Source organism: Thermobia domestica, chromosome 3, assembly GCF_964235325.1.
Source record: "Thermobia domestica chromosome 3, izTheDome1.hap1.1, whole genome shotgun sequence".
Lineage (NCBI taxonomy): Eukaryota > Metazoa > Arthropoda > Insecta > Zygentoma > Lepismatidae > Thermobia > Thermobia domestica.
The window spans coordinates 89,779,721-89,793,226 of record NC_137456.1 but is presented as its reverse complement, the minus strand read 5'-3'; the positions used below and the strand labels follow the sequence as shown (position 1 = coordinate 89,793,226).

The window sequence follows — 13,506 nt, the reverse complement described above, 5'->3', positions numbered from 1 at the left end:
CGAGATTTAAATGCGTATGAATGGAACCTTCCTTAAAAATCCTCTCAATATCGGTTACCTCTATAATACAGACAAACTTTTTGTTGCGACAAAAATGTATGTATTATTACGGGAGGAATCCTCCCTTTCACGGACACGGACACACTTCTTTTACCACTTACGTTTAGTAATCTCTTCATAACGAACAGGAATAACTGTCAAGAAAATACCTTCTGCAGTTTGAAAATAAATCTTAAAATGATCCCTTAAACTGATCAGCACTTACAAGCGAATTTTCATCAGTAACTGGTACATGGTTACATGGCAGATAACTATCGAAGACTATTTCTGAGATATTCATAAACCACCATAATTGGTAAGTTCTGCCTACATTTAATAATTAATAATAATGCTGTATGTTCTTACTGGGTTACTTTACTTTTAATACAATCAGTAAGTGACTTATTTTTTAAGTAGGATGACTTGTACTTCAGAAGAAAATGATCATGCAAGGTTATATTTTGCAGTGCACGTTCATATAAATACAACCTAGGGATGGCCAATTCCGGAACTTTTACTTTCCGGAATCCGGAAAGTAAAATCGGAAAAAATCCGCAATTTTCCAAATTCCACATTTTTTCTGAATTCAGAATTTTCTAAATTCCGAATTTATTCCGAATTCGGGAATTTTTCGAAATCGGAATTTTCTAAATTCCGGAATTTTTACGAAATCCGAAAGTGAAATTTCCGATTCCGGAAAATTTTGTCCATCCCTAATACAACCCCAGCGATAGTCTTTCTCCCTAATTCTCTGAATAATCGAGCACAGTATTTCAATATTAGTCTCTATTTATTTTTTTAACTACTCTACTTACTAGATACTATATACAATTACCACATGAGCTGTGAGTAAGCCATATTTGTGTAACCTCTCTGTAACGGACACCTCTCATTTATGGACAAATAATTATATTGCATCGCAGGATTTTGTTCGGCTGCATGTCCGTCCGACATGTCCGACTTGAAACTAAACTAGTGATTTGACACTTGACTAGCAAACAAGTGCTTCGTAATAGTTATTATTATTATTATTATTATTATTGGCACATCAAGAAGAATTTGCTGAAACTTCATAAAAACGTATACCAAAATGTCCTATATGATATCTCTATTCGCTGTGTTTATAGTACCCATACACAGAATTCATCTATATTTCATTTATGTACTTCATTTTTTAATAAGTAGAAATTGATCGTGGTTCGTAAGTCATCTTCTTTAGAATGAAGCAATCTTTCGAATAATATCATACACGTGTGTAACGTATCTACAAATTTTGGAGAAATTGGGCAGAAAGTTTCAAGGAGATTTTTTCGAAACAGATCTTTTTGTAGTTGGGCATCCACATCCAAGACCCCAATTGCAGGTACCTGCAAGAAAGATACTTCTACAAATACGACATGCTCTAATACTGTTAGTAGATATGAAGATAAAAAAATAAAATTTAAAAAAAAAATTGTAACAATGTTATGACATTCTGAAAAATCAAAATAATAATAATAAATCACTCAGGATCCTTCCTCATACCCAAACTACATTCTCATGGTTCTTACGTCATTGTCTTTAGAATGAATCAGGTTTTCAAATTACAGCAGTTTGGATGTGTCATGATACATGAACTTGGGGAAAATTCTAGAAAATTTCTGTTATATATATATATATATATATATATATATATATATATATATATATATATATATATATATATTACTTTTTTTTTTAATTTGGGCATTCATACTGAAGCCAAAGGTTCAGGTAGCTGGACGAAAGTTATCTCGAAAAATAGCACATGTTTCTAGGTTAAATGAATATTTAAAAAAATAATAACTTTTTGAACCAATATATGTTGCAGCAAATATAACTTTTGGTAAAACAAAGGATAATAGAATGTGTGAGATTGCATTTCCATATGTAAATGGTGGTAAAATGAGTGCGGATAAGCACAGGTATGCAATTAAGTATCGTTACTAATAAACTCGACCATCATATGGTCTAATGTCTGCTGAGTTTAAAAGGATTAAAGAAAAGTTATCTAGATCGTGAAATTAATGCGTTCTTACTAATGTATATCTACTATGTATATACCTTTTATCTATATATATGTACATAGATAGATTCGGAGTAGGGGCCGCGGTGGCTCAGTGGTAGAGCGTTCAGCTCTGGTGCTTGGTGTCCCGGGTTCGATCCTAGCCCCGCCAAGTGAACCTTGTGGTGGACAAACACCGTGTGCGTGGGTTTTCTCGGGGTTCTGCCGTTTCCACTCACTTTCTTCATTCCACCATTTCATTCATTTCTCATAATCACCGTCTCCTTTAACCTAACCGGCATAACCGTGGGACGTAAAATTCAAAGATTTCATTTCATTTTTTTTTTTCATAGATTCGGAGTCGGAGGTTCCGGATCCGTTTTCGGTAACTCCTACCATCGATGTCCGTTATTCAGAGGTTTCACTGTAATTTTACATACTGTACTCTTTAGAGAATGTTGGTACTAGTACAGAATTATTTGGTATTCCATTAAATAACTAGTATCTTAACGATGATACAAGAAATGCTGACAGGAATAACAAACAAGAAGTGACACATGTTACGAGGGGAAAAAGCTTTTACTATAACTGTACCATAACAAAAAAAAAAAAAAATTCAAAATAATTAACATTTGCGTTTGATGTCTTTGGTAGTTAAACGATTAAAACGAGTGCTCTCTGTTTACGTGATCCCAGGTTTGACACTTGGTAGGAGCACTATCTCGAATAGAAACCGGGGTTGTAGTTCGAATCCCACCCATGCAGGTTTTGTGTTACATACCCTCAGTTCTAAAAAGGAACATTAAATTCGAACTCAACCAACATTTCCGTCACAAATTGCGATAAGTTTTACCACTTTTAACAATAAACATCCATGAATGGCACCTACCACAAAATTAAATTTACGATTCCAGCTCTTTCAAGAATAGTTGTCATATCATACCTTATAATAAGACCTTTTAGCTGTTTGGATAGTTCAAAGAGCAAGAACACAATAAACCACTCATCTTCAATGTTGTCTCCAAATCGTGTAACACCATGAAGGTGAGGACAAGGAAGATCTGGAAAAAATATGAAGTATACTAGAAAAGTAGACATTTTAACACTTACATATTATAATACAATATAATACTACTTATCATTTGTAAATTCAGAACTTGCGATTTTAATTTGCTTTCTACCTTTAAAATACCTTGTGCTTGACCCGTCTGTTCCATACATATCAAATATTTAAAAATAATAATAAAAACAACAGTAACTTTAATTTTTTCATACTTGGCAACTTTCGTGGTTGATTAAGGGGCTACAATGCGCTTGGTTGCTGCCACTGTGAAAAATGTAGATAGAGATATTAAACATATTTCCGATTTCAAATAGGGGTATATTCCTTATCTCAAACCTGTTACGTACACAATAATCAAACTTTTCTACACTAAATTTTGAAAGAGCAGCATAGAAAAAATAAGTGCTCGAATCTACGTTGAAAAGAAAAAGAAGGAACAAGAATGAGATCTTACGATACATATTGATTTTGCTCCATACGTTGTACTATTATTAACATGCTACCTGTAAACTACCGTTCCAAAAAACTAGCTCGTGCTACATAGGATATTATAGCTGTCATCTTTGCAGCGGGAATGCATATAATTCAAATCCATATCCAATGTTAAAAATGTTAAACTGCGATCTATTTCTCATATAGCTCGGTATCCCACAAAGTTACTGCAACATATAAGGTAACTATAAAAGCATTCCATATGGATATAATCCCTTCATCATGATGTACCATAATTAATAACAATTTATTTTGCGATTAGGTACAGGGATGGTTTGAAAATGGTGCGTAAATGACAATATTGTGACATATCGTGTTTGAGTTTTATCGACTTATACAAAAATAAAGAGTGTGTGTTGTTGAAATTGTATGAAAGGCGTGGTCTACCAAATAGGCGAACAGTTTGTTGTAAATGCGGAAACGAACTGAAACTGCAGAAAAGAAGACGAACATCTAACCAAAACCTAATCTAATCTAACCGAATTTAGTACATTTTGGTACTTTTTGGATGGTATTTTGTATCTCCCCCGGTCAATAGTCTGTTAAGGGGATCCAGTAATTTCTTCCACACGAAATTTGCAATTCCTGCACTTCTTTCTATTGATTTTCGTTTGATTACATAATATAACATTATATTAGGTTAGGTTAGGTTACTTTTGGACCCCCTTAACAGAACATGGACCTCTCCCTCAAAGCTGTTCCACACATTAGCCATGCATTTTATGACATATAGAGTATTTTTCCATTATCCTCGTTTATTAGTATGCCCACAGCCGCTGACGCGCCTGTTTCCTACGGACGCACCCCCTCGTTAACGCTCGGCTCCCTTATGCGCTCCTGCCACGACCCGGCTAGATAGCATTCCTGCGACTTGTTTCTAGTGGCAACCTTGCACTTCGTGTTTTATGCACTAGTTTCCTATGCAATACGTCCATACCGTATGTCGAACAATAATCACTCAGTCAGGATCACAACCTAGTATTTTGGAGATTATTCTTAACCTGTATCGATAAATTTATATGCAACCGTACTTGTTTCCCACTCCAAGAGTAAACATTATTTTACAGTGCTTTCCAGAAGTATGTTATTATAACTCCGTCAACCACTTTACCTGCAGTAGTTTTAACAAGACTAAAATTTACAGTCTCCTTGTGCCATATATAGTCTTTAGCATACTTAGCGATAACTGCATGCACAAAACATAGTGCACTGGACAGTTTTTCTTCTGTTTCAATGTCATTAGGAGCGTATCCATTTATTAGATCTTCAAAAAACAGAAAATATTCAACAAAATCTTCGCCCCTTCCTTCGCTCATGCTGTTTTTTGTTATGTTTACATTTGATTTTAATTTATGTTTACTACACAGATAAGTGGAAGGTTTTCTTCTTCTTCTGAGCCTACTTTTGAAAAGAACTTGTTATGATACACCAATAAAAGAAAGTAGTATGGATATTTCGGAAATTTTTATCCAGGAGTGGAATTCCTTAATACTTTAGGTCAATGTAACACAAAATCTGGTTTTTTCTTAGCGATAATAGGCATAGCAGTTATTTTTTTTTTTTTAAGTTTCACATTATATTACGCTCCTCATTGTTTGCGGACGGTAATACAGAATGACGCCCGACATAATGCGATAATCGAAGTAATACTGTATTTTGCTTTATAATATCAGTGACGCAAACTGTACGTTTTGGACAGTGCTGGACTGGGGCGTGAAGGGTCCTGCAGGATTAATCATAGAACCAGGGCCGGATCTACGGGGGGAGAATTCGGGGCATTTGCCCGGGGCGCAGCTGGTTGAGAGCATGTAGGGGCGCCATTTTGAGGTAAGATTAACGCTGGTAAGTTTGGAAGGCCGTATGAACGATGATGGGATGGTTGGCGGAATGAAGAAAGTGAGAGGAAATCTGAACTGAAAAATGTTCTCGCTTTGGTAAAATTATAACCACTTCTTCTAATTCATAAGTCAAATCAGTTGCCTAAAACTTAATGAAATCAATCAAAGATCTGAAATTTGTAATTGATTTAGTATTTTGGGACTCAGTTTTGCATGAAATAAATGGAGTTAACAAAGAAATACAGAATAAGCAGTGTTTCTTTCAGAAAAAAAACGTTCCTTTGGGGTACAGTTAGTATTCGGAGAGGCACATATTATTTTCACGCGGTAATATTCTATTTATTATTATATTAACTAACTAACTAACTACCTCTATGACCTACGGAGCCCGGAGGTTCAAGGCCACGTTCCCAAAAGCTCTCCACTGATTTCTGCCCTTAGCCCACTGGATCCAGTTTCTACTTTGTATTCCTATTTCTGTGAGATTCATCTTAATAATGTCCTCCCGTCTGTGTCTAGGTTTTCCTAATGGTCGTTTTCCGATTGATGTTCCAGTTAAGACTTGAGAGCATATCTACTTTCTTCCATTCTGGCTACATGACCTGCCCATCTGAGCCTCCTAGATTTGATGACCTTAACTGTCTGGTAAACCGTATAAATTAAGTAGTTCCTCGTTATGAAGTTTCCGCAATTTCCCATTCCCGTTCCTCTTGGATCCGAATATTCGTATTATTATATTATAAATGTATTTTTTGGTCTCCTCCGGTGTGTGTGTGGGAGGGGCAGTGTCCCCTAGAAATAAGTCTGGAAGAAACACTGAGAATAAGGATTTTACTTTACAAAGGTCTCTTGATTTGTTATCTGATCTTTTGAACACAATCTCCAGGTTCAGAATTATGGATTTGACAGATGGCTGTTGGAAGCGAAAATTACCGTTAATTTGATAGATGTGGAAAATCAGTTCAGGGAAAAGTGTATCTTGAAGAAGAAGAGAATGTCAGGAGAGGATGAAACAAGATTTTTACTGAAGAGGATCGCCTTAGACAATCTTTCTTCAGAATTCTTGACCTCTTACGGGAGGAACTCTTTAGTAGAATGGACAGGCTCAAAAAAGTAAAGAAGGACTTCAGTTTTCTGAGAGGAAGCTCATTGTGTGAAATGTCTTCGGAGGACCTGAAAAAATCGTGCGCGAATCTCGCTTTGAAATACCAAGACAATTTGAATGCTGTAGAATTATGTGTAGAAATTGAGAGTCTTAATGGCCAGGCTATTGTATTCTTGCCGGAGCTCAAGAAGTCCACCCCAAGGAACATACTCTACATGATTACCGAAAATGGCCTTCAAAGTGTCTGTCCAAACGCCTTAGTGGCATTTAGAATTGTTCTTATCCTTCTATGCAGTGTGGCAACTTGTGGAAGAAATTTCAGCAAACTAAAACTCATTAAAACATACTTACGTACATCTATGGGACAGGAAAGGCTCTTGGCAACATTTGTTCAATCAACATCTTATGAAAAATATATTGAGGACTTTGCATAAAAGAAAGCCAAAACACTATTTTTGTGAGCGTGTGTTACAAAACGAGAAGGGAATTATAAAGAATACCGTCATTAATAGATACACTGAGAAAAATAAGTGGTAACCTAGTGGGGGTTAATGGACAATTTAGCTGCTAGAACCAGTTAATAATTTGTAACAAACCTTCTGAGACAAAAAAGGTTAATTTTACGAGGTCGCCGGTAATCAATCAAGAAAGGTTACTAGAAAATGTGTAGAAACAATCCAGTGTTTGGTTGCTATTAACCTATAAAATAGGTTAGAAGAAGGTAGCCAATTCAAGAAGGTTAATTTAATTTAAAACACTGTGTTGTTATCAACCAATTTTCACACAAGGCAAATTGAACCCTCCGAAACTTGTTTACTGGTAACACTGCATTATTAGAAGTACAAACAGCAAGGTCGCCATTTGCAATTTTAAGAACGAAAAGTTCTAAGAATTATGAATACATCCGAAGGAATAGGAAAACAGTTATTAAAATATGGATTTTACATAAATTAATAGAGAAATGTGAAGGAAAGTTTATTTACGGAGGTTTATGCATATTCTGAGATTTAAATGAATAAAATGTTATGTGACATGTTTCTAGTACAAATATCCACACTAGATGGTAGCACTACTAGTTATGTAATTGTCGTCAAATAATTCACACATTCGTAACAATAATTTTGTAACGTGTTCAGGAAACATAATGCGTTTTACGTTGCTTTACGGTACAAATATCAAAATCCTTTTACGTCTTTGCTTATAGGGAAGAGTATCACCCAAACAAATTCTCACTGTTATGGGGCGTTTACATTTAGTCGATTTGCGTTCGATTCAGTTGAATTGACATACTTCGCTGGTTTCCAGCTTTCTCACTGGAGGCACTGCTTGCATTGTCAAGTCTAGGCTAAGATTATTACGTGCTTGTGGACGCAAGCACGGCAGGTCTTAGTTACGGGCGAGAGAGTGAGAGAGATTAAGGGTTTCACCCGAGTGGATACTGCCTTACCGTACACACTAGTGTACAAGATTTTTGGAAGCTTAGCTTCATCATACATACATCATTTCTTCTTCTTCATCATCATCATTATTTCCACTACACTTTACTACAGTACGAAGATTATCATCAACCGAGACGTGCCTTATGGCATTTCAACCTGTGAGTGGCCAACACTCCGGTTTACCACCAGTTGTACCGCAACCCTCTTGTTCTTCCGGGAAATCGGTGCGCCGGAGATGTCATTCATTGGAACGGATCTCTACCAGCCAGGGCTCTTCAGCTCGCTCCCGCTCACCAGTAGCTTCAACAAAACTACCGCCTGCTAAACGACAACATAAAATCAGTGACGCCAGTTCTGAATCTTCCATGAATATTGATATTCGAGATGATAACCAGTTTCCTAATCTACCGCCCCCGGGTCGACCTACTATCTATTCTTATTTGCTTCAGAACTTTGACCCGAAATTCACAAATACAAAACTTCTTTTCGTTCAGATTACTAAATACCTGCCTCGTGTCAATATTACTCAAATGATAAAGACCAGGAACGGAATGATTATCAAGACACCTGATCCAGAGTTTCTCCGTACGATTCGGAACAAGTTCAGTTTCGAGATTTTCGGAAAACAATCTACAATGACCAAGCTCAGTGACCAACGTACCAAACAGCCACCTCCGCCGAAGAAAACACCTACTCTTTCTGTAGTTATTCGTGGGGTAGATCCGAGTTATACCGACGATGAGATCCTCGAAGAACTCAAGTTAGAGGGCTACCTTATCATCAAATGCATCCGGATCAAAGGCGACCATGGTCCGACATACATGGTGCGCGTACTTACAAACTCACAGCAGACCATTGATGACCTGCTAACTCGTGGTGCATATATCTACAAACAGCGCCATCGTGTGGAACCATCCAAGACTTCTTCTCCATTACCTCTTCGCTGTGAGCGCTGTCAGGTCTATGGACAACACTCTACATCTCAGTGCAGAAACCCATTTAAGTGTGGTTACTGTTCCGGCCCACATCCTACACGTAGTTGTACTAACTTGAAATCACCTCCGACGTGCTCCACATGTCAAGAAAATTCACACCCAACATATAGTTACAAATGCCGATCCAAACCAGCTCCTGAGCCATCAAAACCAGAAACAGTAGTGCCACTGCGCATACCTGAACAAATCCAACCACCTACAAATCCCGCTCTTCAACAGCCTGTAACTGTCCATCAGCTTTTAACATTTCTTACTCTGTCTTTACAAAACATTCACCCATTCTTACGTAACCACATCGCTCAACAAATTCAGTACGCAGCCAAGGCAATTTTCAACGTTAACATCTCTCCCACATATTCTGGCAATAATGTTTACTATCATTCAAATGTACTGGAAACCGAGGTTTAAAAGCCACCATGTCTCTCTTCATTGCATTATGGCGCTCTCCTTCTTGTTTTTGAACATACGTTCTCTGGCACAGCACAAGCCGCTCTTTGAAGCGCTTTTGCTTGAAGAAAAGATCCATGCCTTTCTGCTTAATGAGACTCATCTCTCACACAACATGACATGTCGTATACCTCGATTTCAATTGTTACGACAGGATAGCACCATAGCAGCCAGGCGAGCCAACGGGGGAGTAGCGATTGGGTTTTCTCCTTCCATCCCATTTCGCAGTCATTTACCCGTTTTACAAAATATTCCTGAACATCTTATCACATCTTTATATTATAAAGAACTCTATGTAACAGTTGCAACTTTGTATATCCGTCCTGGTCATGATATTCCATACAATTTCTTCCAATACATCTCTAATAATTTTCGCACCTACATAATCATGGCAGACGTGAATTTACATAGCCGTCCGGCGACTCAGCGAGACCAGTTTCTCAATTATATCACTAGCCATACTACCGGTGTGACACTACCACTGCCGAAACCTACCAGGCCTTCTAGCCAGACTACCCCGGATATAGTTATTGTGTCGAGCAACATTTCTCATCGTAGCTCTGTTGAGGTACTTGACCTCATTGGCAGCGACCATGCTCCTATCAAACTCCTTATTACAACTCGTTCAGCTACTGCTCAGGATATACCTCCACGAACTACCTATCGTTATGATAAGGCAAATTGGACTGCATACCGATCGCATCTCACAGAAAATCTTTCTGATCTATCGCCACCAAGTACCGAATCAGACCTCTATCATTGTCTCGAATCTCTGACTACTGTCATGCAAAATGCTACTGCCAAATACATTCCTACATCTACTACTTCTGCCTTTCGACCATCTTTGCCTCCACAATACCTGCCGTTGATAAAACGTTCTCGTCAGTTTTATAGGGATTTCGTCGCTACTGGCAACCTAGACTCCCTGCATCACCACCGACAACTTCAACGCACCGTTCACAACTATCTCAGAGCTTACAAACTACGGAGCTGGATCAAAACTTGCAATCATCTCGGTTCTCTTTCTCATCCAACGCAGTATTGGAAGCGTTTTCGGCAACTCACTGGGCAAAATACTCGTACAACTTACCCTCTTATTGACAATAATACGCCTCTTCATACCGATACTGACAAGGCTAATGCTTTTGCACATTACCTTCAGGAAATATTTACACCACTGACACCTGATTTACCTCATCATCCTCATCCCGTCGACAGGCTCCATCTGGACTCTCCACATTTACAACCAAATATTCAACATACTCTTCCCGAGAACAACCCTCTTACTGAGCCAGTCTTGATATCTGACATTACTTCTGTTGTTGCTCATAGGCGTAACACAGCTCCTGGTATAGACTCTATTACATACAGGCACGTTCGAGAAAGCCCCTATACTGTTTTATATTTGCTTTCTCTTATATATACATTTATTCTTCGTACTGGCTATGTCCCTGTCGACTGGAAAACATCCAAGACTCTCATGTTTCTCAAACCAGGCAAACCTGCTCACACTGTCAGCTCTTATCGTCCCATTCAATTAACATCAACATTTTGCAAAATTCTGGAGCGTATCGTTGTCAAACGTCTTCACTGCTATCTGGCACTACACAACAGTCTTCCTCTTGAACAAGCTGGTTTTAGACCCTCTTTCAGCATCAACGATCAACTACTTCGCCTTACTAATTCCATCTACAACCATTTTAACACAGGACATCCATCTTGCTTGGTCCTATTTGACTTGGAAAAGGCATTCGATAAGGTCTGGCATCCAGCTCTTATTTATAAACTGAAGCAACTCAGATTGCCTATTGCCTATCTCCGCTTCATTTTTAATTTTCTCACTTGTCGCCTGGCCTACGTCTATGTTAATTTCAGTTACTCCTTTCCAATTTTTCTTCATTCTGGGGTTCCACAAGGATCGGCTTTGTCACCCTTACTGTACATTCTATATGTTGCCGACTTTCCTGCTGTTCCAGCTACAGTACAATTCTTTCAGTATGCAGACGACACTGCACTGCTCGCCACTGGTAAAACTATCCACCAACTTAATTTGGCCTTACAAGATGCTATCAATACCTTTGTCGACTGGTGCTCTCACTGGCGCTTGAAAATAAATCCGACGAAAACGCAAGCTATTGTATTCCTATCACCGAAACACCGTTCTCGTATTCACCGTAATCCTCGTCTCTTGAATCTTACTGTTCAAGATGTACCTCTCAAACCTTCTTGTGCTGTCAAATATCTTGGCCTTACTTTCGATCACCGCCTTACGTGGTCGGCCCATTTACAAGCTATCGCAAAAAAGGCATATAGTCGTCTCAATTTGCTGAAAAGTCTTACTGGAACAACCTGGGGACTCTCTGCGACTACCATCCTGAACACCTATAAAGTTTTTCTGCGACCCATACTTGTTTATGGTTTCACCGCCTGGTTATCTGCACCACCATCATACTATGAGAAACTACGAATCCTTGAACGACATGCCTTGCGCATCGCCTTTCGAATTAAGTTGCCCAGTCCAACTCGGGACCTCTATGATCGGCTTACGTTTCCACACATCCTCTATCATCTGGAAACACTTCGCACAAAATATATTACCCGCCGTCTGCAGTCCAACCATCCACTTTTACAGCAAACATTTGAAGAACACGCCCGTAATCTCTCCCCCTCTGCTGCTTTCATTCCTCCGCTTTCATTACTGCTTACTCTCTACCGCTACACTATTCCCCCTGACCACCCTGACAGTCGTTACTACGAACCATATTCTTCAGATGCTCATCTCCCTCATATCTGGCCATCATATGCACCGTAACACCTACCGTTTTAACAGGGCACCCTTGTCTTCATCAATGCCTAGCGTCGCCCCTAGGCGAGAAGATAACACGCATTTGTCATACTAACAAAACCTATGTGTTGTGATGTCAACTGCACTTCATTCTCATCTGCTCTCATCCATCTGCTTTGATGCTCTTTCACATCTAAACCTTAAACCAACCTCATGATTATGGTTCTTAAAACCATAATGACCTGAATTGCTTGATAATAAAAATGCTTCTTTAACCACCCATAGCCCATCTATTGTTTCCATATATTACAATAGTACATCTACCTCTCTTCCCCTACAGAGGGCGTAACCCTCTTCGGGTAGTTGCTAGCAATTGCTAGCAGGCAAAAAAAAAAATTGAATTGACGTCACTTTCAACTTAATCGACCGTGTAAACGGGACTTCAACTTAATCGCTTGTTGATCGAAGGCGACTAATCGACTGGAACTGAATTGAAAGACGTTCTATTTTCTGTGGTTGAAATAATTGAACACATCCATCGATCTTATTCGGCCTAGTTGCTTCGATTTAGTGGCAAATGCAGCGAGTCGATTTAGTCGTGCGACTAAATCGACCAAGTGTAAACGACCCATTAGTTGTTAAATACTTGTGATATTGGTGGCTTATAAGGGTAGGGCGTTACCCTTTAAACGGGATGACAAAAAAAAAAGTAAATTTAGGTAGTTATTATCTATTTTAGTATTGTATTTTTTGATGTGCTCGTGGATGAGTGAATATCTGTTACTGTTATTTATTAAGGTGGATCACCACCCGGAAGTCAGTATAAGCATTAGTTTATTGCCTTAACCAATGCGTAACGAAGTGGCACATATTATAAGTATTGCACTATAAAATAGAGTTATGCGTTAGCTACAACATAAGATACTATTCCCTGTGCTTATGTATTCTGTTATCTAAACAAGTAACATATAAGAGGAAACCTTGATGAGTTTTAAGATGAGTACGCAAGATGGCGCTTGCTGTTAGATCTTGCTACTCCTGTGCTCAGTTTTATGAAATTTTTACTTATAAGCATAAATTATTTTACAAGTAGTTATCTGTTTACGGAATATGGATATTATATGACCGGTTTTTGTGTTATGTTTTACATTTTATCCAAGTATTATTCTAAGTTTAAGGAAATAGTTTTAGCGGCTAAATCACATGCTTGCGCAGGACGTCATAGTGCTTCGTTGCCAAATTTGTATGTGTGCTGTTGCAGCCACAGTAGTAGGGCAATT

General features: G+C 38.4%; 1 protein-coding gene across 1 annotated transcript in view; it reads right to left on the bottom strand.

The window, feature by feature from the left end:
* ecd (ecdysoneless cell cycle regulator) overlaps positions 1 to 4,998 on the bottom strand; it is a 50,568-nt gene extending 45,570 nt beyond the window's left edge. The window contains exons 1-2 of the mRNA XM_081751278.1: positions 4,729 to 4,998; positions 3,006 to 3,123 (exon numbers count right to left, since the gene is read on the bottom strand). Coding sequence (XP_081607404.1) covers positions 3,006 to 3,123; positions 4,729 to 4,933 — 323 coding nt within the window. The 5' untranslated portion in view covers positions 4,934 to 4,998. The remainder of the gene's footprint in view (positions 1 to 3,005; positions 3,124 to 4,728) is intronic.
* Between the last annotated feature and the right edge of the window lie 8,508 nt (positions 4,999 to 13,506).